This window comes from Bactrocera neohumeralis, chromosome 5 (genome assembly GCF_024586455.1).
Source record: "Bactrocera neohumeralis isolate Rockhampton chromosome 5, APGP_CSIRO_Bneo_wtdbg2-racon-allhic-juicebox.fasta_v2, whole genome shotgun sequence".
Classification (NCBI taxonomy): domain Eukaryota; kingdom Metazoa; phylum Arthropoda; class Insecta; order Diptera; family Tephritidae; genus Bactrocera; species Bactrocera neohumeralis.
This window is the reverse complement of record NC_065922.1, coordinates 39,418,699-39,445,768: the sequence shown is the minus strand read 5'-3', so window position 1 is coordinate 39,445,768 and position 27,070 is coordinate 39,418,699. Positions and strand designations below refer to the sequence as shown.

The 27,070-nt window shown below is 34.9% G+C and overlaps 2 protein-coding genes across 2 annotated transcripts; one reads left to right on the top strand and one right to left on the bottom strand.

Annotated features, from left to right (window-relative positions):
• Positions 1 to 81: 81 nt before the first annotated feature.
• On the bottom strand, positions 82 to 23,584 carry LOC126760058 (uncharacterized). Its single transcript, XM_050475409.1, has 4 exons — positions 23,101 to 23,584; positions 9,905 to 12,777; positions 3,587 to 8,378; positions 82 to 2,367 (listed from the first exon to the last, which is right to left on the bottom strand). Exons 2-4 carry the CDS (start codon positions 12,747 to 12,749, stop codon positions 210 to 212), a joined length of 9,795 nt encoding a protein of 3,264 aa, XP_050331366.1. The 5' UTR covers positions 12,750 to 12,777; positions 23,101 to 23,584; the 3' UTR covers positions 82 to 209.
• A 1,451-nt stretch (positions 23,585 to 25,035) lies between these two features.
• LOC126760083 (26S proteasome regulatory subunit 6B) lies at positions 25,036 to 26,579 on the top strand. The gene is made up of 4 exons (XM_050475466.1): positions 25,036 to 25,153; positions 25,206 to 25,289; positions 25,346 to 25,793; positions 25,852 to 26,579. Exons 1-4 carry the CDS (start codon positions 25,130 to 25,132, stop codon positions 26,523 to 26,525), a joined length of 1,230 nt encoding a protein of 409 aa, XP_050331423.1. The 5' UTR covers positions 25,036 to 25,129; the 3' UTR covers positions 26,526 to 26,579.
• Positions 26,580 to 27,070: the final 491 nt, after the last annotated feature.

Sequence of the window (27,070 nt, the reverse complement as noted above, 5' to 3'; positions counted from 1 at the left end):
ACAATTGTAAAATACATTGTTTCAGAGCTAGTATAAAATGAAATAGATTACAACTTTTTATTCAATGAAAACCCAATTAACTAAGTTCAACATTTTCTGAAAATTACCATAAGCTAGGCTTTATTTTAAAAATATATTTAATAAAAAATCCGTTATACATATAACATTAGCTTAATTTTAAAACTATATATTTACATGCTTATTCAACATTAGTTTTTTTTCCTGCAAACATTTTTCTTTACTCCACAACTATTATCAACTTTTTTATTTCCTTTTGCTATTGCGAGTAAAGTTACTAATTTTTTATGAGAATCTCCTACAATCCAACCATGCTTTTGATATTGTTCGCCGCCATCAAACTCTTGGGCACACGTCGCATTAATTTTACCAAAATCTTCATCGCTTGACGACGACCAGTAGTACAGTTTTTCAGATGCCAAACGTTTACGACGTGGGGGCGATTGATGTGATTGATTTTTTCTTCGATTCTTATAGCTTTGATTATTAGTGTGTTTCTTATTAACTACAACACTAGTGCCAGGTTCCCTAGGTAATGATTTTGTGTTATTTACAATTTCCTTACATTCAACATGCTTTCTATCTTTATTACTCCTAGTTCTAGAATTAATTTGCTTCAAATCTGATAAATTGTTATCGAGTTTTTCCTCCTTCCCTTGCCGCATATCTTTAGCATTTTCTGTGGAAGTGGTTTCCATTTTAGACTCCTTTTTATTTTCCCCAATTAATGCTAACGATTTGGGTACAACAGTTTCGGAACTGGCTTTAGCCAACCGTTTTTTCTTATTACTTAGGCGATTAGTTGTACTTTTATGGTTTAATTCGCTACTAATATTATTTTTAAGTTTAATATCGCTGTCAACTGTTGTACAACTACGAGTATGTTTTCCTTTATTCTCCAAGGAATGTATCGGCACATGATTGCTCTGAGCCTTCGATTTACTGCAGTGATAATTTTGCAACTCTACAGAGGCCTCTATATGTCTTTCCTTATTATCAGCTACACACCTTACACTTTTTCTCCTACCAGTTATTAGCTTTGGAGTTTCAATAACTTTATTCTTATTATTGCATGGACTTAAGTGATTCGAGGTCTTTCGTTTTTTTCGGGTTTCTTGCTTTTCCTTTTCCTCTATTAAGGCAATTATATCTTTCGTAGACAAAAATTCCTCATACTCATCTGAGCTCCACATTTCCACCAACTTTTTTGGTCTATTTGTCGCACAACGTCTTTTCGATTTTCTCTGCCCTTCGTTAATTAGTTTGACAATCTCTTCTTGACTCATACCTAATTCCGATTGCAGTCTCGTTATTTCTTTCTGGCTTTTCGAAGTAACATTGGATTTCTTTCGGCTCTCTTTCGATCCACGAGTAAACGATAATGGCCTTTCCGTTTGAGATGCTGTTTGCCTTTGCTTAAGTTGCAAGTTTTCAGAGCTATCTAAACTAGTATGCTTTTTTGAAGTGCTCTCGGATCCTCTCACTTTAGGACCACAATCACCACGTAATTCATCAAACAATTGATTGATATCCGCTTTGGGTGACGGGTCTTTCTGGATTCCTATACTTTGTACTTTAACAGATGTTTTTGCTTTCGTACCCATATTCTTAAATATGCGATCCATTATGAGTGATTTATTCTCAAAAGTTTTAGCTGTTGCTCGACTAGAACTACTATCCGAGTTATCTTTGATATTTCTTTCGTTACTCACCTTTGGGCTAGGCTCTTCATCGCAACTCAAAGAGGCAAAATCAAAATCATCACGATCCGAGTAGCTAGTTGTAGAAATACTGTTATCATCTGTTAGCAAATTAACAGTTGTTTTGGGCTTTTGAAAAGTAATTGTTTCCTTCTCCTCGAGACCGATATTTTTGAACGGCCTCTCAGGTATAACAATTCTTTTGCAGGCTTCTTTACTATGTTCTCCCACTACAGATTTTATTTTGGAAGAATGCATTATGGTTTTCGATGATGTAGAACTTTGAGCTTCACTACTTTTGATTCGGTCTGCATTGTCATTACCGTCAATACAATTTTTTGGATTATCAACTGCGACTGACGATGTTATATATTCTCGACTTGCTAACCGCCTATATATGGAGCCTTCCTGGTTATTTGATATGGAGGTAAATTCTGGTGAATTTGATTTCTCATTTCCCAAGGCGATTTCAGCTAATTCTGTCAGTTTACAGACAGCTGGCGATTTGGCTTCCAATTCCTTACACATTGATAAGTCCACATTAGTATTTTCATAACCTTTCATAGCAGCTTTAGTTTTAAATCTAGACGTTGCATTCGTTACCGCTGAAAACTGAGAAATGGCGGAATAGTTAGGAGAAGCAGCGCGTCTGAAAAAAAACCAAAAAGCTTTATTAAGTATAAAATATTAACTCCGTTGATCACAGATACCAAGTGATAAAAAAATCGCTATTAATTTAGATTTACCCATTACTTAAAATTCTTAGAACTTAGTTGTGATTTTCTGATTGCATTACTTTGAACTATTATAAGCCAATATTAATGGAAGTTCGCTCTCTTACGATATTTTTAATGAAACAAACTCACACAACGAAACGAATAAAATCAATAAATTTAATTCATATTTGCATAAGGGACGCCAAATTCAAACCATCAATAGACTGGCCGCATTCCATATGGTATTGGCTTTCAAATGTATTGTGTAAGACTACTTATGACTGGCTTGCCTACTTGACCTAGGTACGAAGCAAGATTGTACATCGCATAATGCTACTGATCTGAGTATACTAGGAAACGTATCATGACCAAACAATTTAAATACTGAGTTGCGCAACAAGATCTTCTAGACGAAGGAAGGAAGAGTTAAGCTCTTGTATAATCGAATGTTTTACACTCTCGCAATTGTCAAGGATCAAGCCGGAGAATTATTTACGGGTATTCGAAATCTTGAATAGATTACAATCATATTTGACACATCATTGGGAACACGGTTATATTATCATAGGTACGTCATATTATCACTAATATTTATATTTAAATCAATCAACAGAAACCTCTTGCATAATGCTAATTATTCTCGTTTGATTTAATTGACATATCTTCTATTGAAATATATGAGATATATACTAAAACCGGACGAAATTTTGTTTAGTTTGCACAAAATTTAGTTTACATATATTGGTGCAGTATTATTAAAAGTACTAAAATGTAAAATGATTTGTTTAAAGAAATCGAAATCACCAAAGAAAAATAGTAAGCTAAGTAAAATTTTAACAGTTCCTTTAACCACCAGTTTGATGTCTTTTTTTTCGAAATTATGAAAATAAATTATAAGTTCCATGATTAGTAAACAAATCATTTGAACTTAAATTGGAAATATTAGTAGAAAAAATTGAACTAATTATTCCAGCTTTGGTAAGAGTTGTGCTGAAGAAAGTAATATTTATAGTTTTTCATAAACAATAAAGTAGTTTTTGCAATGACAATAAAAAAGAAAACATTAGTAAATAAAATATAATTGGGAATACAAATTTCTAATTTGTAAATTATACTAGACGGATGCACTTTGTCCATAATAATTATACTTACTGATCTCGAGTGGATGTAGTAGGCCCAACTTTGTTTAAAATAGTTGCCTGTTGAACCGAGGGACTTCTAAATTCTTGTTGATGGATTTTGGATTTGCCACTAACTGGTTCTATTGTCATCTGCTTTTTGGAGATTTCACCAGGTAACGATTTGAATGTACTGCTTGGGATCATGCATACTGGACTTTTGTCTTTGAAGTTGTAATCAAATGCACCGCCAATATTATTATCTTCGACATTATTTACACATGTTGTTTCCGCCCCTTTCAATATGTTACAACATTCGAAAAACAATCGTTCATCTGGATTGAGATTCAAGCGTGGCGCATTATTAAAAGGTGGTTTACCTTTGTCAGTATCAAAAAGTTCCCTTTTTCCCGTGATATTGACAGTATGAACCCGTTGTTCCAAGCGATTGGTATGTGGAAGATCAGAATCATTCAATTCAGAAACTCGATTTGTATCACTGTTGTCCGCTGGTTTTCGAGAAACTGTGGAGTCAGTTGGAATATATTTTTGCGTATCTTTATTGTTGGGTTCAATCTGAACTGATGTGTTCTCCATTTTTTTCGATAATAGGTACTCTTGTGCAGATAATTTTGATACATGGGCTAAAGTCATGTTGTGTTTCGTCAATGAGTTCAGTGAATAGAAGATTTTTTTGCACAATGTACACTCGAATTTCTCTGCCGAACTGTCATGAGTTACACGTTTTTTTGGTCTCCGTTTTAACAAAATACTTCTTCGTCGACGCCTTCTTCTGCCACGACCTCTTCCTACATCTTGTGAATAACTGGTATACACACTCATTTCGTCTTCTAAATCCATGTCCATCACTTCTGTATTCGTATTTTCATCACAAATTGATCCGAAATTCGAGCGATCATCGTTAAAGTTTGGAGCACTTCGAACACTCATAGAAGTTGGTGGACGGCTATAAAATTTGCTATTTGAATCATCTTGCAGTTCATTAGCTAATTCAAAGCCATCATTTACGAACATAAACTCTTCATTTTCTGAAGACATTATCTTCTCGTTTACGTTTTTAGCGATTTCTGTAAGATAATTATCTTCCTCAACATCACCTATTTCTTCCAAATTCTTATCCTTTTCCGCTGGTGCCGTTTCAGAAAATTCATTATGATCATTTTTGTGTATGTTCTTATTGAGGCGCGGATCACGGCTGGAAATTGCAGTTTTACTTTCAATAGTGAGCGCTTTTTGTTCATTTAAATTCGACTCGATGTTGGCAGAAAGTATACTTGGCCTTAGAAGAGATAGTCTCATAGAAACTGGGGAAGTATTTAAGACTTTTGTTTCAGGAACGTTAATAGTAGTTGAGTTTCTAGCTTCTAATTCTGTAAGCTGCTTTTCTATACCAATAGAAAATGACTCAAGTGATGATTTTAATTTGCTTATATTCTCATTGTCCAATGGTTTGCCTTTGCTACGAGATTGTCGTTTTTTAATTCTTTTATTTACAGCACTTTTATCGTCCCTACATTTCTCATTCGGACCATTGTTTGTATTCACGAGAGCTGGTATTATGTCTGCAAGCTGGATGGTTTTATTGTTACAAGCATTTTGTTTGTGCTTCACCTTGGCTGCTTTGGTTTTGTTTTGCTCTTGCCTTTGCCGATTTACGCTATCAGTATTTTTATTCGAGTTCACATCATTACTTAGTTGATCGGTTTTAGCACATGTAACAATTCTCTTTGTACTTGACATTAATAACATCCCTGTAACAAACAGGTCCTCACTCTTTTCGTATGCTAAATTTTCCAACTTTTTAAGATTATCACGACGGGTTTTATCAATTTTAAAGCTTTCCAGAAGTTGGTCAGCCACAATAGCAGCTAACTCATTTTTACGTCGACGTCTTTGTTTCTTCGTAGCTTCCACGGTGCTATCGACTTGTCCACAACTATGGAAGCCAGATGACGTATTATTAATGTTGCTCATATTTTCTTCAGTTGTAATGTTTGGATTTATTTCATTCGAAACTTCGACTGCGGGAGAAATGCATTTCTTTTGTGGTTCAGACGGAAGACTTGAAGGTTCTTTATCATTTAAGTGCGTTTCGTTAGAAACACTTAAATCGTTATTTGTTTTTTGGCATAATACTGTTTCGCAGTTTTGAAAAGAGGTTTCACAGCTTGAACTTTTCGTTTTACAGTCTATAATTGGGATCTCAAGTTTATCTTCAGGCATAACATTGACACTTTTTGAGCATTCCGATATATTAGAAACAATGTTTGTAGTTGTTGCGGCTATTACGTTGAGCTCAACCACGGGTAACTCAGTTTGATGTAGCAAATTATCTGATGTGTTTTCTGGAGCAATTGATAACGCGTTTGGACGACAATCTACAGTTTTCGATCGAACGTAACGTTTTTGAGGTAGTTGCACCAAAGGCTTCATTGAACTACCAACTGTTACTTCATTTTTCGTTACTTCTTCGTTACACTTTTGCATGTTTAAGGATGATTCAGGCAATGGTAAATGCGTCATAAGAATTTGAGTCGACGTTGTAGGGAGCTCTGCCTGAACTGCTTTTCTTTGATTAGCTAGAGGTATTAGATTTACTGGTTGCACTTGATCAATATTTTTATTGCACTTATTATATTTGCCACCAACATCATCCTCATTATCTGGCAAACTTGCCTTAACAGCATTAATCACCGAATTTATAGCATCATCGATATGATTAATAACTTCATCATCCATTTTTTGAGAGTTTTTTCCCTTCATTAAGTTATCTTTTTTGTTCAATAAAGCTTCTTTATTACTGCCCTTATTTCTATTTGAAGTTTCTGTCTTTGAAGTCGGTTCGTTGTTGTTTTTACCTACATTACGTTTTTTAACCGGACATTTTGGGATTGAATTCACAAAACTCACTTCATTGCTATTCGAATTTCCAGGATTGCGTATTTGTGGAATCTTTAGCAGTTCAAGATTCGAATAGAATTGCTTATTTAAAACAGCATCTTGATGTGACGCAATAGCCATATTCATGCCAATAGGAGGAATATTATGGACCTCCATGGGCTTAATAATAGGTAGAAGTGGCATCACAGGCGTTACATCCTTTAATTGATCTTTGTTACATTTTTTAGAGAGGTCTAAAGGTTCATCTTCCAGAATAAAATTTCTAGCTTCAAAACCACAAATGGTTTGTCTTCTCATAGGTATGCCACCCCGATATGGAGGTAAACAAACTAATTCGTTCACATTTGGTTTTTTGATATTTTTCGTATTGGATAAATTGAGTGGCTCCGAATTAAATAAGGGCGCAACAGGCACTATAGGTGTCATTGGTGCTACGGGTACAATGGGCGCCATAGGAGCAACAGGTACAACAGGAGCGATAGGCACCGGCGTTGATAGAAGAGGTGGCTGTGGTAATACTGTTAAAACAGGCGGCTGGGGCAGCGGCGGTATGGGTGTTGGATGGACTTGTATAGCTTGCAATGGAAGATTAAGTGGCAGTGTTGGAAACGGAGGTACCAATTCAGCAATTGTGTTTGTATTTAGCATTGCTGGCGTTGTTTTTTTCTTTTTTTCCACGACTAACGGTGCGGGAGGTTTTGGCAGCAATAATGAAGTAGCATTCGATGAAGCCAAGGATATTGGTGGCATTACGGATAAAACAGAACCGGAATTGGTTGATACTAATTGCGTGGACTGTTTATTTAACAAAGAATATTTATTATTTTCTTGCAACAGATTTATATTTGCTGGTTTCGGGAGGTAATTTAAATTATTTTGAACCGTTGGTTTGCATGTGGTTATTGTTACTGTTGACGTAGCGACTGTTAACATTTTTGTATTTGACGCATTTTCTACGATTGAAGTAGACGGCATTTTCGATATAATTGGTGCGGTTGTGGTTGTAGTTTGCAGCATTACCTCAACTTTAGCTATTGATGATTGGGAGGGTATACTGTCAACTTTTATTATTTTTCGCGAAAGTGCTTTTCTTTTAGGCGTTTTGGATTCACTGCTTAACTTATTTTTGCTTTCGCTGTTAATTTCTTTTTCTATGCATGACTCATCTTTGTTTAATGAACTTTTTTCAGTCTTTAGTTTTTCCTCCAATTTACCGGTCAGCATCGCAATACAGTCATTAATTTTTTTGCTTCTTTTCTTATTGCAGGTAACATTATCAATATATTGCGAGTTGTTTTTGGCCTCATTGTTTACCGAAATATCAAGAGTCGACAATTTTTGAAAATCTGTCCCAAATTTATTTGAACGTAAGCTGTCACAGACTCTACTCTCATTCGGAATTGTGGTATTTTCTGTTGAATTCTTTGCTGGTTCGTCCGTACATTCAACAACATATGGCGTATTACATTTTTCCAAAACTGTTTCTTCATTAATCACATCGCATTTATGAGAGAATGCATCGACTTGAGGTAAAATATTGCTAGAAGTTTGAGCTTTTCTATGATTTTCATTTTCTATATTACTTGTAAAACCATTTATATCGTCGTTACTCTCTGTACTTCTATCCACTTTAAGTAAATTTTTGGGCTTGTGTTTCAAGAGCATTTTGTCTGATTTATGATGCAATCTTTTCTTAGTTTTGGTAGTTTTGTTGGAAAATTTTACTTTGGATTTTGATAGCTTTGAAATTTGTCTAGCCCGTGTAGATCTAAGTCTTCCTTGACTACTGTATATCTTATGTTTCGTTATAAACTTCGATTTCTTTGTTTTGGTCAACGCCGGGAATATTTTTTTGCAAATGCGTTTCGGCGGTAAGTTTTCCAGCATCTTTTTAATTGATTCAGCTAAGGGAAGAGAAAAAATAATTCTTGTAAAAACTTGTTAAAATTTAATATAAAACAGCTCAAATCTTTAAACTACACTTCAAATAATCTGAAGTGTTTAGTATGTCAATTCTACATATTTTCATGTGATAACCACGATAAAGTAGTCGCAGCATGTAAATTTTTATAGGCTTTTTGTTGTAATTTCATAAAATAAAAATAGATTTATAGAAATAATCAAATTATATTTAAACATCATGTCAAATTCGAGTTGAATCGAGCATACAATATGTTTCTTTTAGTTGACAACCTGTATACAGCGAGCCAATTGAAATCGGAAAAAAATCTAGCAATCAATAGATTCTATTAAAAATGGTTATTTTTCCTGTAGTTTACTTATTCGTAAAATGAAGAGCTATCATGTAGTAACCGAAAATTTTATACTCTCGCTATTTGGAATGACCAAAGTCGGAGAAATATTTTCAAATATTCATAGAACTTTATATTAAAAAATGTTGCGAAGGAATTCAATATTCATTATTTGATGGTAAAAAGAAAGGATTACAATCATATAGGATATACTATTATTTTATACTTTCGGCGATATAGTACTTCTATATTTTCATTTCTACATTTTACTTCGAGTACCGGATGTTTATAACGGGTCTTTCAATAAAAGCGGTTAAAGAAAAACGGTTTGGGATTATCAATGAAATTTTTTATTCCTGTGCATACGTACTAAATGAGTCACCATTGCATTACGAAAAAATTACGATTTGGTGTGGTTTTTGGGCCGGCGGCGTCATTGGGTCGTACTTCTTCCGTGATCATCAAGACCGGCACGTTTCTGTGAATGGGAATTGCTACCGCTTAATGATAACCGAATATTTTTTGCCCGAATTGGAGGATATGGACTTAGACAATATGTGGTTTCCACAGGGCGGCGCCACAAGCCACACAGCGAATGTTTCAATCGATTTATTGAAAACCAAATTTGGTGAACGTCGTGCGCTAAGTCTATGGTCTATGCCAACAAGTCAGCGACGATTGATGAACTTCGTACCAATATCGAAAGTGAAATTGCAGCAACATCGGCCGATTTATGCTTGAAAACCGTCGAAATTGGGTTCGGCGTCCGGACTTTTGCAAGCATGCTAGTGGTAGCCATGAAAAAGAATATAATGTCATCGAATGTACTTTCACAGGAATAAAGAACTTCATTGGTATCCCAAACTGCTTTGGTTTTATTTAATAAACTTTTGTAGCGCTCTTATTGAAAAACCCGTTATTAGATAAACTTAATTAACTCAAATGATATAGATACTAGTTTTAATTAAATTTTGAGTATATAAAAGAAACATCAACCAGTGGATGAAAATCACTTCGCTCTCAACGCTAAACCACAATATTTTTACAAAAACTTGTCCACTTAACTTCATTAAAACCGACATGGAGCGCTTAAAGTGAAATGCGCTAAGCACTTTGAAGGAACATTTTTTAACACAAAAATTATTTATAAAATATATCTAGTCTACATGAATGCTTACCATCACTAGGGCGCTGTCTTGATGGAGTTTTAACTTTGGAAGAAGAAATGCTTTCTTCAGTGTCATTTGATGGCGGCGATGGTTTTGCGATTTTTTGAGGCTTTTTGCGTAACTCCGCGAAATTATGCTTGTTCCATGAGCGCCGTTTTTTCGATCCACAATAGTAACGGTATTTTCGTTTCTTCGCTAAAGACCATATATAATCACCTGAGCAATCTAACATGTGCCGATACAAATCCAACGTTCCATTACATCTGCGAGAGCATTTGGAACATTTTGTAGAAATTGAAGCTGCCTCCTTATATTTGAGATGCAGTTTCGACGGTGCTGTGAAAAGGGAATTCGACGATTGCATACTATTAGATGGTGATCCGGTGTTAATGTCTAAGGTGGTTTTTGTGTCAGTGTCACACTCATCTGTGGTTGTGCTATGTTTAGCACTGTAAACATTTAATGTGCAACTATTTAGAGTCGATTGTATACTATCAGAAGAGTCATCATCTCCTGTTGAACCCGTTAATAATCTTCGACTTAGGTGAATCAACTCATTCTTTTTCCAACCAATTTTACGTACAATATTCGAGTTATTGTAACTTTCATTGCCATAATAACTGAGTGCTCTATTAGGTATAAATAAGTGACATAGCGAGTTTCCTGCCAGTAACTCGCGCCCAACAACCTCATAGTGCGCGGAAAGAACATGCGAATGGCGAAACATTTTATGCTCCTCTAATGATTTCAACTTTTCGAACTTTGCGCCACAACACATACATAGATAGCATCGTGGTCGTGCCCATTCTCCACTTAATACAAACTGTGTTCGATTAAAATGATGTTCGTGATTAGGTGAAAGTTGAAGTATGGAAAAAAAGGTTTCATCGACAAATGATTGAGTCAGAATGTTATATGCTCCATCTTCCTCACTATTTGGCATATGGGATAATATTCCGAATTCATCATTTTCGATTTTGATTATTGCTTGCTCATTTTGTTCCAGGATGATGTGAGGTAATAGGCGCATGTCCAAAATATAATTGAGTTGTTCATTTATTCGTTGCTTTTCTTCACGTACACTTTCATTCGAATGGGAACCAACATTTAAAATGTATTGTTGTATTTCGTGTTTTCGACGCATAGACAGTTGAGTCCACATATCCAGTTTTGATAAATCGCGCAGGCCCAACATTGGTTGCTTCATTTTCTTTACTATTTTTCCACCTTCATTTATTAACTTAAATTTTTTCACACTGTCCCACTTCCACTTCCAAGAATGCTTTGTATGTGGCCTCCGAATTTTTGATAAAACTGCATCTCCACCATATTGTTCTGCAGTTAAGAGCGTTGGAAAAGCTGTAGTTGTTGACAGACTTGTGGCAGCATGAATCTCACTATCTATATTATTTCGATCATCTGGGACAATGGGACTTTCAGCCAACGTACTTCTAATAGTTGGTATTTGATGTTTAATCAAAGAAATAGATGAATTCATATTCATGGCACTGCCCATATTTCCCGAAAGCTTCCCATCCAAAAAATATAATAGATTATGTCGAACATTTGAAACAACATCTCTGTAAAAGTTTTCATCGAATACACTGGACAATATTTCCGTTCTTGTCGGCATACGAAAAACCACTTCGGCATCACCACTCTCTCTGATTGCATTTTTTCCAGATTTATTACGTGCTTTGACTGCTGTCATATAAACAGATGGCTGATCAGGCTTCAGTATTGAGTCTGAGAGGATGCTATCTTTTCGTGAACGAATACCTTTTCTGCTATTAGGTAGTCGATTTTGTGCTAGTCCTAATCTAGATAAAATTGGTTCTTCAGCACCCATTATTGTATTGGAATTCGTGGGGATAGCGTCCTCAGTAGATGCAGTCAGAATGCTAATAGCATTAGCATTCTTTTGTGCTTTAGAACAACGTGGTTTTGACATTTTAAATTTATCTCGACAGCTCTTTTCAGCATCCTCCTTTTCCGATATAGTTAAATCATAATCTTTGCATTTTAAACTATCATCAGTGAAATGTGGTATATCCTTATGAATGGTTTGCATATGTTGGGACAATTTGGAATTATTTGGAAAGCGTTGTACACAAGATTTACATCCAAAATATTTGTCCGGATGGCAATCAACGAAATGAATAAAAAGATCGTTTAAATCCTTAATCGATGCCTCAATTTGATTAGTCCTAGATCGTTTGCAGTATGTACAGCCTGGATATTTGGCTACTACGATGCCGCATGGATCTCCTCGCTGTTTCTTTGAATCGCTTAGTACTGCCACTTGTGAGTTGCGGCCACTACATCTGCGATTCTTATGTTGAATGTGAAACTTTTCTACATGTTTCAGTTGCATTTTGTAGGACGTGAACTTTTTATCACAGTACAAGCAAAGAATTCTTACACTTTCTTCAACAGATGAAGTGCAGTCGTCGAATTCCTGATGATTTGAACCAACGTTGTCACAGACAGTTCCAGTAGATTGTTTATTACACAAATTGTTTCCATCTACTCCTTCTTCTTCATTATGGGAACTTTTATTACTATATTGGTTTTTAATTTCAAAACTCAAATTGTTTGTTTTAAGTTTCTCTATAAATCCACTTAATCGGTTCAGAGGCAAACTACACATAATAGAAACCGGGGACTTATTTTCTTCCTTTTGAGTACAAGACTCGTTCAATCTCTCATCTTTATCCAAGTAAATAAGTTTCTTTTTCTTCTGACAACTTCGTTTCGATGACATTTTGCTGTCGGGACCAATTTTCTTGCGATTTGTTTGCTCCTCAGAGACTTTGAAGATATCCGAACTGCTTCGCAATCCAAAGCGAGACATTTTGAAGCTGCGCAATGATGCCGTTTAGCTGTAACAAAAAATTAAACATATTTATTGATCAAATTATTAAGTGACAATTGTACTATATATATACATATGTACATATACATACATATATTAAGCAAATAAGCAAATTTTCATTTTATACTTAAAATATTATATTATTTATAAAAAAATATGAATTACAAATACAGTGGAGGCCTTATAATTAGAAATGATATGGTAGAAAAAATCAAATTGCTGTATACTTTTTATAAGACGCGCACTGTAAATTATGAGCACCGTTATTCATGGTTCAGGCGATGAATGGTTTTTGTAAGTAAACATATGGCTATTTGCTGATTGGTTATTAAAAAAAAAGAAAATATTTCCCGTTTTGTGTTTCTTGGCTGGCCACGGAATTAGAAACGCGGAGTTTTTTCTTTATATTTTCGATTTTTTTTTTAACTTAACAGTAAAATATACTGGCAATAATTTAAATACGTTTCAGTTATTAGAATCTGCAAAAAAAATGTCATGTACTTCAAAAATGAGAGAGCTAATTGTGAGGTGCTATCAGAAGGAGAAATCAATGTCGGCTATCGCACAAAAGTTCGCTTGCTCTAAAAATTTATATTTAGAGCTATTTAATTGTATAAAAAAAAAAAAAAACAAAGCACAAAACCTGCAAAGAAGTTCAGAACCGCGAAAAACCAGTCCGTCAGAAGACTGGATAATTTGTAGTACGAGCAAAATCAACCCGTTCATGACTTCTCGTGAAATAAAGGCTAAAGTAGGACATCAAATTAATGGAGACACATCAGTTCGGACGATAAGAAGGCGCTTAGAAGAATCGAACCTTCGTGGATTCTTTGCCAAAAGAAACTCTAGTATCAAAAACTAAATATTAAGAAGCTGTTAAGATTTGCAAAGTAAATGTAAAAAAAATCCCCAATACTGGAATAGAGTACTCCGGAGTGACGAATACAAGTTACATTTATTACAATGCGATAGAAAATATGATATCTAAGATATGTAAGGTGTCCTTCAATTGAATTCAATTGATATGAACTTTTTGACCAAGCTGTTAACAATGTTACACAAGTTTTACAACAGATATGAGGGGCTCATGCTTTTCTTGGTCCCTAACTTTAACACCAAAATACAGTTCGTAAGGTTTTAGCACAAGCCGAGTAAAATTGCGTTTTTGCGATTTAAAAGTTAGTTCTTCGCACACATAACAAAAACTGTTGGCACAATTTACGCACTGCCTAGGCATTGTATACGTACCTATAAATCTTAAACTCAGTAATTTCAAAAACGTAAAAGAATGTGAACTCAAAAACGTTTTGCTATCCAAAAATAGAACACGTAACCGTTTCGGACACCGTTAAATTTCTGATAATTTTTTTTTTAAATAAAATGATCGTAAAATACGCTGTTTACTTGAAACAAGCAGGCAGAACCGGTATAAACCGGATAAATCACTGATCGTATGAAAATATGAGATGATACAATACAAGGCGCATTTCAAAATAAACAGGACTTTTTGAATCTTGCGCCCCCTGGTGGTGCCATCTATATGTCAACTGTTGCGTTAATCTGCTAACTTTATCGATTGTCCAGTGAGAATTTCATGATATTTCATTGATTGGAAGTGAAGTTATTGCGTTTTAAGTGTCAGTATGTTTGTGTTATTGGTGCGAAAATGAGCCTCTAACAAAGAGCCAACATTAAGTATTGTTTTTAAATTGGTAAAGATTTTTACCGAAACGTTTCAATTGATGAACATAAATGACGATCAACATTTGGGCCAATCAAAATCCGGGTTCACCAGAAATTCCATCGAAATTGTACGTGAATTCATCAAAAATCAGCCGAAATCATTATTGAAATTTATGAAAATGGAATTGAACATCTCCAAACATCGATTTATCGAATTTTGACCGACCATTTGGGCTTACGAAAGGTGTGTGCATGGTTTGCTCTGCACAAATTGACTGACGACCAAAAATTGCTCAGAATCCAACATTCGAAGGACATCATTGACCGATTATTTGACCAAAAATCACATTTTAACCATTAACCACTCGCCGTATTCACCTGATATGGCACCGTGCGACTTCTTCCTTTTCGGAAAAATGCATTTGCCCATGAAAGGAAAGCGATATGTAGACGTAGAGGCCATTTAAAAGGCTTGCACCGGCTTACTGGCGGCCATACCGTGAAAGCACGATTGGTTCTAAAATAACTGATTTTTTCGAAAAACCGCATCAGTTTAACGTCTGTGACATACTGCTTTCCCACTACCAGGATGTCAAGACACGTATTATTACTGGCGATGAGTCTTGGATCTATGCTATGAAACAGACGATTAATAGGCCGAATATCGTGTCAAAGGGGAGCCGAAGCCGTCGTTTACGCGAAGCTATTTGTAAAAAGAGGTCGCCTGATTTAGCTTATGTGACTTCAGGATATTCAGCAATGTGACTTCAGGATATTCAGCAAACACTACTTTAACAACTTTTTACACTGACTTTAACAACTGTTTCGAGGATTGGAAAAACGTTGGCTCAAGTAAATTGGGGCCAAAGGGGATTACTTTGAGGTAGATGACATAGATTTTGAAAAATAAATTACAATTTTCAACTTATGAACAAACTCTTACTGGGTGTTTCAAACTCCGTGGAAAACTTAATATACCCTGTTATATATCTTTGTTATGGAAGTATAAAACATTCATTGATAAATTCATCGCAGAAAAGGAGTAAGGTCTACAAATTTGTATGCTATTGTATAAATCGGTTTATGCGTAAAATATCTTAGTAAAATTAAAATTCTGAATATACTATATGTAGTTTAGAGCCGAAAATGTTTTCTTAATTTAATTAAAAAAATTTGGTTTAAAAATTAGATTTTAATTTTTTAATGCCGATGTTAGGATTAAAAATGAATGTTTAAAGCAAATTGTTGGGGATTGTTACAACAGATATACATACCTCTCTTGGGTACTAAGGAACACCCCAAGAGAGTTATATATGTATTGCTGGTGGGTGTAATCGGAGCACTGCCACGCCTACAAAATGCCATTAAACGAAAACCCTTTAAGTTTGATAACTAAGCTCATAATTTGGATACCGAACTGTAATTTGGTACAAGAGATCACGGTAACAAGTGACAATCCCCTGAAATAAACTCAACAAAAGTTGCTGAAAAGAAGTCTTTTCATACCCTATAAAAATAATAACCACACCTCATGTCTATATAGCGGTTAAGTTAAAAAGTACTAAAAGCGCGATAATTCACTGAATAAACACGCTACAAGTTTTAACTTCACAACCAAGAAGCCGGGCAGTGCTCACGGCACCTCCCACTTCTACAATATACAACAACGCAACTTTAAATTCCATCAGCACCTTTCAGTTCCAATATATGTACGTCAATGAATATATCGGGGGAAAACCTTTGCACACATAGTACCCTTAAAGTATTTGATCTTATATCCAAAAATTATCAAAATCCGATTAGAATTTTTCAGGGAGCCAGACATCAAATACCTGTACCCAATGCATTTAGCGGATTTATAACGCTTTCATTAACTTCATCTGTATGTTTGTAACTGAAACTGAATGGCACTGAAAGAAGAACCGAGGGTTTGCTAGGCACTCCAAAAAAATAAAAAAATTATTCTAAAACTATGCAGCTTAAGCCATTAACTAATCATCCTGCAAAAAAAAAAAATACTTCTAAAACTATGCAGCTAAAATCATCAACTTTACAATGATGTCATTTGAGTAACAAATTTACTCAAACAAATCCTTAAAGAAAGTGAAAATACCACGTGTGTCTAAATAATAAATATGATTTAAAAGGCTAAAACCATGCTTTTATACTAGGACATTGAACTAAAAAGTGACAAATAATTCTTAATACATATATACTGACAGTAATATTGACCTAAAAATACTTGTATTATTATGAAAAAATGCTTTGTGTCATATTTTTCGTTAATATCGAATCCAAATACGGGACTAAGAAAAATTTTATTCAAATGTTAACTGAATTATTTTTTGAATGAAGTATATGCAAACTTGCTCTATACCGAATATATCGGACAAGTCTTCCTAAAAATAATGTGGGTTAGCGCTGAATATGAAAGAAATTGTTTTTTTTTTTTTTTTTTAAACCGATCCAAACCGGGTTAGATCGTCGAAAGAACAGCCCTTGGTCGGATGAAATTCGAGTCAATTCCGGTGCGTAGAACCGATTGTCGTGGGAAATTGGTCGATACCTTAGACTACATATATGTACATATATCCAATATACTATACTTAGTCCCTTGGTTGAGTTTGTATCATGTATATCTGATTTGAGGTTAGCTCACACACTAAATTTTGGTGAAATTTCTTGAGTACAGGATTTCACCTAAATGCGGGCGGTGTCACCCCGATTGTAAAATTTTTACACCAGCTCCTATAAAGCCTCTCTCCACCAGTGGATTATCGCATTTTTAGTAGTTTTTAACATAACCTATATATGAGAAGATGGCGAGGTTATTGTATGATTATACCTATTTTCAGAATGTGCGAAGACGTAGTGTTGAGACTTTCTCTCAACAAGTTTGGCTTAGTTAACTTCAACGGTTTGGAAGATATGTACATATAACCATTTAGAGGGCGGACCACGACTGTTCAGCCTAAAAGTCTCTCATTTTTGCGTTTCCTCATAACAAATTACAGTTTTGTATGAAGAAACATACAGACGTGGACTGAGGGACAGCACACTTTGAGCATCTAATAATACGAAGTTTATTCTTAATCTAACCAGAAAACAAATTGAATATTTTCATTAGCATGTCATAAATCTATGAACAAGTAAGTTAAGTACAAACAATTTATAAGATTTTTTTCATATATCTTAAAAAAAATTATTGAGTTTCTAATTGCGTATTTTGGTCTGGACATAGAAATAGCACGGTGCCAATTCTGCGGAAAATAAGAAAATTACAACATTAATGCTATGTAATGTGTCTACGAATTTTTCAAAATTGCTTGACATCCACCAACTTCTGGCATCCACTTGTGGAATTGCGTACCATGCCTGCACGATCAATTCATCAATATTTTTTAAAACTTTTCTGAGCAATCTGTATCTTAACATCACTCCATACATTTTCAATGCGGTTTTCATTGAGAGTCGGCGCTGGTTTTAATCGGGACGTTATCAATACTTTTTGCAGTGAGCGCTAAAAATCCAACTCACAGACAGACAGATTCGAACGAGAATGGTACCTTAGCTTTTTGGGAATGTAGAGATATGACATATGAAAATTGGTCCATTCTACCATCTATTCTCGTCAATTGTTAAACGCTGTGCCGGGAAAACGCTCCCCGGACAATCACTCTACCACCGTCGCGCTTAACGGTTTTTTGTGGTACATCTGAACTTCCGATTTCTTTGGCGCCGCCATCTGAAATTACCGTTGGATAGAGAAAGTCTTACGGATATAAGGTTATAAAAAGTTCAAAAATTCCCAAAATTCGAACATTTCAACAACCTATTTTACTAGATTTAAGAAGAAGATATACGAATTCTATATTTTAGAAATTACTTTTTATACTCGTAGTGAAAATCATTTATGTGCTAACAATTATGAGGAAATGGAGGATGATAATAAACAATAATGATCAATTAGCTGAAATTTCTATTTTTCTCTATAATTCCTCTCTCTCTATTTAGCAATCTTCTTTTTTACTGGCGTAGACACCGCTTACGCGATTATAGCCGAGTTAACAACAGCGCGCCAGTCGTTTCTTCTTTTCGCTACGTGGCGCCAATTGGATATTCCAAGCGAAGCCAGGTTCTTCTCCACTTGGTCCTTCCAACGGAGTGGAGGTCTTCTTCTTCCTCTGCTTCCCCCGGCGAGTACTGCGTCGAATACTTTCAGAGCTGGAGTGTTTTCGTCCATTCGGACAACATGACCTAGCCAGCGTAGCCGCTGTCTTTTAATTTGCTGAACTATGTCAATGTCGTCGTATATCTCGTACAGCTCATCGTTCCATTGAGTGCGATATTCGCGAGGCCAATACGCAAAGGACCATAAATCTTTCGCAGAACCTTTCGCTCGAAAACTTGCACCGTGGACTCATCAGTTGCTGTCATCGTCCAAGCCTCTGCACCATATAGCAGGACGGGAATTATGAGCGACTTATAGAGTTTGGTTTTTGTTTGTCGAGAGAGGATACTTTGCTTCTCAATTTCCTACTCAGATCGAAGTAGCACCTGTTGGCAAGAGTTATCCTGCGTTTTATTTCTAGGCTGACATTGTTGGTGGTGTTTATGCTGGTTCCCAAATATACGAAACTATCTACAACTTCAAAGTTATGACTGTCAACAGTGACGTGAGAGCCAAGTCGCGAGTACGACGACTGTTTGTTTGATGACAGCAGATATTTCGTCTTGTCTTCCATTTGCTTTGCTTCGTTGTCCAGTCTGGAGAAAGCAGAACGGCGCGGGTGTTGAAGCCGATGAGCTTTTGGTGGTACTCAACGTCAGTTTACAAAGTCGTATTAGTTTTGCGGGTTCCAAATTCAGACATCGCGGCATAAAGGCAGCTCCTTTTCGTGCTGTCGAAAGCAGCTTTGAAACCGACGAAGAGGTGGTATGTGTCGATTCTCCTTTCAAGGGTCTTTTCCCAAGATTTGGCGCATGGTGAATATCTGATCGGTTGTCTAAAGCCACACTGATAAGGTCCAATCAGTTTGTTGACAGTGGGCTTTAATCTTTCACACAATACGCTCGACAGAACCTTATACGCGATGTTGAGGAGGCTTATCCCACGGTAGTTGGCGCAGATTGTGAGGTCTCCCTTTTTATGGATTGGGCATAGCACACTTAAATTCCAATCGTTGGGCATGCTTTCGCCCGACCATATTTTACAAAGAAGCTGATGCATGCTCTTTATAAGTTCTTCGCCGCCGTGTTTGAATAGCTCGGCCGGCAATCCATCGGCCACCGCCGCTTTGTTGTTCTTCAGGCGGGTGATTGCTATTCGAACTTCTTCATGGTCGGGCAATGGAACGTCATCTCCATCGTCATCGATTGGGGAATCGCTTTCGCCTTCTCCTAGCGTTGTACGTTCACTGCCATTCAGCAGGCTGGAGAAGTGTTCCCTCCATAATTCAAGTATGCTCTGGGCATCGGTGACTAGATCACCTTTGGGGGCTCTACAAGAGTATGCTCCGGTCTTGAAACCTTCTGTAAGCGGCCGCATTTTTTCGTAGAATTTTCGAGCACTACTCCTGTCGGCCAGCTTGTGAAGCTCTTCATACTCACGCATTTCGGCCGCTCTCTTTTTCTGTCTGCAAATGCGTCTCGCTTCCCTCTTCAACTCACGGTATCTATCCCATCCCGCACGTGTTGTGGTCGATCGTAACGTTGCGAGGTAGGCAGCCTGTTTTCTCTCCGCTGCGACACGGCACTCCTCGTCGTACCAGCTGTTCTTTTGCATTTTCCGAAAACCAATGGTTTCTGTACGTAAGGAGTTTGAAATGCCGTCCCACAGTTAAGCAATCTTGGTTCTAATAAATACAAGTGTTTATCACAGATAGGAGTACTACGCGAAAGTACTTCAGTCACCCAGGGTTTGGCTCGAGAAGTGTTATTTTTTTAGAGCGACTTGATCTTGTTATAATATAAAATTGTAATATATTAAAATGTTAGATTACAATGATATACATTTTATAATATTATCATAGAATGTGTTTATTAAATATAAATCACATATTATACATACACATATGTATATGGAAAAATTCTTCACGACTCAATTATAGCTTGAAAAATGTTGAAAAGTATTTTTTATTATAGTTAATATAGAAAAAAGAATCACGCGAAAGTCCAAACAAAGAAAACGTTGTCGTTGATAAATCCTTCATATTTGGTTTTTAAGATGTGGCAAAGCTGGTTTATCTCATAATTGTAAACACTCTAACCTCTTCAGCCAAAAGTGTGGTAAGTGATTTTTAAATTAATAAATTTAGCTAAAAAATAACAAAATAAAAGTAAAATGTGGACTTATTTCAATCTTTAAAGTGTATATTTAAATATACAAAGTGAAAAATGTGAAAAAATTTAGCGAAACATTGAGATACCATGTGTTATTAATACAAATTTTTGAATTTTCAATCGAGAATAGTTTAAAAATATAAGTGTTAGCAACATTATTTTTGCATTTTCTTCATCTCCCCTAGTATATACCACATTTATAACGAAATTCGTTTTTTTACGCGTAAAGTGTGTTTAATGTGGTGAAAAACTTCTTGAAATGTTCGAATTTTGGGAATTTTTGAACTTTAAGGTCGAATATCTCGTAAAATAAGTGTTTGCGGTACCTATGACCTTTAAATTTTTTAATCAGGAGGATTTCCCCTTTCTAACGGTACCGTAACTTTTTACAAAATTTATGGCTGCGATTTAGAATAGCATCCCCCGATTTCGGGGTTAAAATGGGTATGTATGGATAGAGGAGGTTCTCCAGATCTAGAATATATATACATATAGTAGTTAAAACTGAGCACGCCCAGGTGTTGGTCCGACCGAGGGTTATTTTTGTGAAGCGCGGTCGAAGGCCGCCAACGCAAAAAGGAGTTCAACGCAAAAGAACTGAGCACGCCCAGGTGTTGGTCCGACAGAGGGTTATTTTTTTGAAGCGCGGCCGAAGGTCGTCAATGCAGAAAGGAATTACATATATGCGGAAAACTAATGTGTTATATATTTCCTGGCATTGGGGTATTATTTGTTTTCTTTATTTCTTTTGGTTCTTCTGTAAAATATGAACGTAAGGTAGCACTGATTATTAGTTAGAATGCAACCCTTTTGTTATTGTGTGAACGAAAATAAATGAACAAAAGTTAATTGTTGAATAAAAGTTATTTTTGCACTATTTAATATAAAATAAATGGTTAGAAACGAATTAGTGAAGTATTAGTGGATATAAAAAAAAATATAACTATAAAATTCATTATAAGAGGGAGAAACACGCATTTTAAATAGTTGAATTTTTGAACTTTAAATGCAACCATAAATCAGCGGCAACTATGTACATATATACATATATACATATATATATTCTCTTAATCTGGAGGACTTCCCCTATCCATACATACCCATTTTAACCTTGAAATCGGGGGATGCTATTCTAAAATTTACCCAAATTTATAGCTTTAAATACTATTTCCTCGAACAATTCATAATTTTGGCAATCAGCGTTGGATTTTTGGCTTTTATGTGTAGAACAAGGTATTTTATTTTTTGTCTAACAGCTACATATAAAACAATGTATTGTTACTACGACTGTCAATTAATATTCAATATTTTTACAAATAACATATTTCTTTGTACAATCAAACTTCGTTAGAAAGCGATAATAAGGTATAACAACAAAAAATTAATTATGATAACAGCATTAGCTTACCGTTATAAGTTGAGGAAGTCAAGACATACATTAACGTAGGAAATTATTTGCTAATATTAAAACATTTGTTAGTCATTTTTTTATATTTTCGAATTAATTGGAATCCCTAAATGAATTTGGAGAAATGTCGCCTAGATGACAATCGTTGGTCGATTCGTTCCACCTAGACCCAAATATGGTCGGAACGGTGATATCACTCTAGACCTGTGTCTAAACCCTACACCCTTAATATACTTGTATAGATATTCGCGCTACTAATTTGTATTTATTTATTTCGGTAGATTCCTTACCAATGTTAACCAATATAGCATTGCGATGTTGTGGAAATATTCAATTGCCTTCAGAGTTTTTATATATTATAACATTAGCATTAAATGACATTTGTCATAAAAATCACTTTTCTCCCATAACAAATATACACATTTTGTGTGTTCAATAAGTATTTAGCGAACAGAAGGAAACAGCTTTGCAACATTTGAGGTTGAAACTGCAGTAACAGAATACCATTCGAGTCCTATCAGGTCTTAATATTGATTTGCTGTCCTAGGAAATTCATCTTTAGTATAGTACAAGTATATAATGTTTAAAGTGAGAAACGCTTCTAATGTATCCAAACATTGTCTGAGCTGATTTTTCTTATGTGTATATTACAACCAAATCAAGTAATTGCAAATTACACTTTCTTTTTTATTATTCATAGGACCATTTCACTTCTACAAAATTTTTTTATGAATACACATGTTGTATTTTTGAATAAACTTTGATATATTCAACTTTTTTTTAAATGGTTTTGAGTGATCGCTGGAAAATTTTAAATGTACATACTACTTTTGAATTTGTACTAATAGCCAACGCTATGTATTATACAACGTGTATTACTATGTAGAAAGAACTCACCAGTAAACAATAGCCTAGATGAAAATTAAATCTAGTTTTGTTCTTGGATATATCGCCGCATTTTTTAGTTTTAATAAATCACTTTCGTAAAATTTCACATTATAGCGAGCGTAAATAACATTTAATAGCAAAACACTACACCCTAAATATTGTTAGGTGGTATCTAACGTTTAGCCCAAATCGATGCGTAACAAGCACGCAAAGCACAAAGGATATGGCAATGTAGTAGCTGTGGGAGCGAGAACAGCGGCGACCGAACACAGCGAGCGACGGCGAAGCCTACCGCAGCACACGGACGTTAGTCAGTTCCAGCCTTTGGCAATTAAGGCTTCTTTATCAAAAACAATACATTTCATACATTCTTTAATTACTTATATTCTCAAAATTCTACCCGAAATGTATTGAAGTTCATTATTTTATTGGAATACATTTATTGTATTACATAGAAAATATTTATGTACTCAGGGTGTAAAAATCGAACGAGTTAAACTTCGTCAAAATGTCGACTTCTATCAGTGTTGCCAACAAGTCTTTTTATGTTTCGATTTCAAAATTTAATCAATTTCAATAAGTACCAACTCTTTCCAAAATAAATCGTTTTTAGTTATATGGAAAATGTTATGCTTGCAGTTTTCCTATATTCATTCGATCTTATTCGAAAAAGAAATCCAATTGGAAGAAACAATTGAAAAATTAATGCATCTGACATATTTTTAATATTAAAAACAGAATTAAATTGACAAATTATTCATTTATTATTTGTGTATTGTTGCCACAATAATTCTAATCAGAATCTCATAGATAATTTTCGATTTTTTTTCTATTTTATCCTAGTGATGCTATAATATTATCAAGGTTAGAGTTGTAGGCTTCAATTTAGAATAAGTAAATTTACAAATACAATAAAAATAATTCCGAATATATTGAATTAAATCTAAAGTTTTTCCAATAGTTTTCATGAATATTTTTGTGTAATTAGTAATTTTCGTATATTTTTTTCTTTTAAAGAAATTAATATATTCCAAATACTTGCCTTGAATAGTCCTCTACTTTTATTACAGTTATTTTCGATTTTAAACTATCAAATAATATATGAGCATGGCATATTTTTATTTTCAAGTGTGAATGTTGGAATAGGCCGGCCGCTTGCTAATCATAACTAAAACTTATAAGGCTGCTGAAGAAAATGTGTTACCGTAATAGCCTCGACAGACTACAGCGTTAATCCGGGTTAACTGCGCACTTAATCAATTCTAAATTTGTAGGTGACAGATGTCAGTTATGCAAGTTTGAAACTCTCGTAAACAGCTGATTGGAATTTTTATAATATTTCCAATGAAAATGGATAGAAGATAAACACTGCGGTTCTTAGCCGACCACATTTTTAAAAAACCATTTTTTATAACAAAAACATACCAACACGTTTTTTTTTAAACTGTATCATAACATAAATCTTCTTTTATTATCGAAAATTTGAAAAACAGCTGTTAGCGTTGCTTGTTTTGTATTCACAATTGGCTATTTATAACTATGTTGCCAATAAAAATGCAGCTAACTCTAAAATTTTAAAGTTAGCAACGGAGTTATCTTCACTAACACCTGAATTAATCCGGATTAATGCAGTTAATAAATTAAATTAAAGAATTAAAAAGGAAATTAAAATAATATCTTGTACATATATTTGCCTTGATATACGAAAACAATATAGAAATTAAACACAAATCCTAAAATATGTACACGAAAATTGGGATCTAGGCGAAAATAACTCCAAGTAAGTAAGTTTGTAGTAATAAAGGAGAACCTTAATAATCTAATAATTATATTCGCATATTTTCTATACTCAACAAATAATAGCATAATAGTTCGCTGCAATCAAATATACCTAATGTATAACAGATTCACATACCATAATAATTTTAATATGGCATCACCATGCAGTATTTATTGAAATGGCAAGGCTTTAAAATTTTACCCAGTCATTTTCATTACAAATTTTATATTGTGCGTTCAATAATTACTACACTCAAAAATGGATGTACTTATTCCGGAAAAGGTATACAGAATATAATTGTTTATTTTAATATTAAATATCTTAAAATTTGTAGGAGGATATACTTGACTTTAAGTTAAAGGATGCGCATAGTTCCTTAGATGAACTTGACATAGATGATTTATATGTCAGATATAAGGTAATGAAATGTGTGAATGTTTTTATTGGTATTTACTTAATTTAGCTTTTTTTTAGAAACTCCAAAAAACACTCGAATTTTTGGAAGTGCAAGAAGAATATATTAAGGACGAACAACGTAATTTAAAGAAAGAATACCTTCATGCTCAAGAGGAGGTTAAACGTATTCAATCGGTCCCATTGGTTATTGGGCAATTTTTGGAAGCTGTTGACCAGAATACGGGAATAGTGGGTTCTACTACCGGTTCTAATTACTATGTTCGCATATTATCTACGATTGATCGAGAATTATTAAAACCTTCGGCATCGGTTGCATTGCATAAACACAGTAATGCTTTGGTAGACGTACTACCCCCAGAAGCCGATAGTTCTATTTCTATGCTTCAACCTGATGAAAAGCCAGACGTAAGTTACGCAGATATTGGTGGCATGGATATGCAAAAACAGGAAATACGTGAAGCTGTTGAATTACCTTTGACGCACTTCGAGTTGTACAAACAAATTGGTAATAAATAATGGTAATTAGCAAAGCAATTCAAATAAACTTTAATCCCAATTTATAGGTATTGACCCTCCCCGAGGAGTGCTTATGTATGGACCACCTGGTTGTGGAAAAACTATGTTGGCAAAGGCAGTAGCACACCATACCACTGCATCATTTATACGTGTTGTTGGTTCAGAATTCGTTCAGAAGTATCTTGGAGAAGGTCCTAGAATGGTACGAGATGTTTTTCGTTTAGCGAAGGAAAATGCTCCGGCTATAATTTTCATTGATGAAATCGATGCTATAGCTACAAAACGGTTTGATGCTCAAACTGGTGCAGATAGAGAGGTTCAACGTATTCTTTTGGAGCTTTTGAATCAAATGGACGGATTTGATCAAACGACAAATGTTAAAGTTATTATGGCAACCAATCGAGCAGATACATTGGATCCAGCACTTTTACGCCCTGGCCGTTTGGATAGAAAAATCGAATTTCCACTACCAGACAGAAGACAAAAGAGATTGATATTTTCAACAATTACCTCGAAAATGAATTTAAGTGAGGATGTTGACTTGGAAGATTTTGTGGCACGCCCAGATAAAATATCTGGTGCGGATATAAACGCCATTTGTCAAGAGGCTGGAATGCATGCTGTGAGAGAGAATCGTTATATTGTTTTAGGAAAGGATTTCGAGAAAGGATATAAAAATAACATCAAAAAAGATGAGCAAGAGCATGAGTTCTATAAATAAGTACTTTGTAGCTATTTTCTAAAAATTGTGTATTAAAATTGCTCTAATATTCAATTTTTTTATTTTGTATTGAAGCTGTTTAGCTGACGTCGTGTTAAAACTTTCTGAAAATTCACAAAACTGATTTGTATGTTTTCTGCAAACCCTTGCATCATTTGGCCTGTGTCTAATTTTCCTCTATAAAACGGAATACATAATTCACAAAATTCCTACAAAGTAGACTTCTGGATATTGAATAGAGAAATCGTCAAGATGAGCGTGTAACAGCACAAAAAGTGATAGTGTTTCACCACAGTTTAACATTACCGAAATGAAAAACGGTAACTTACAGTCACATCGGAAAAAATTTTGTTAGCGCGCAGAACAAAGTTTCAATTTTTTTCTTAAAGGCCTTGTGCAAAAACTGATAAACAAACGTATGTGTTCGAGTTTGCAAACATTTTTAACGCACATTTTATTGTAACGGTTATCTAGTCCCCGTTAGGGTAGGCCTAGAAAACGTGCTGTCTCGACGGAGTTGGACCATAAGGAGAGGGGTGTCAGAT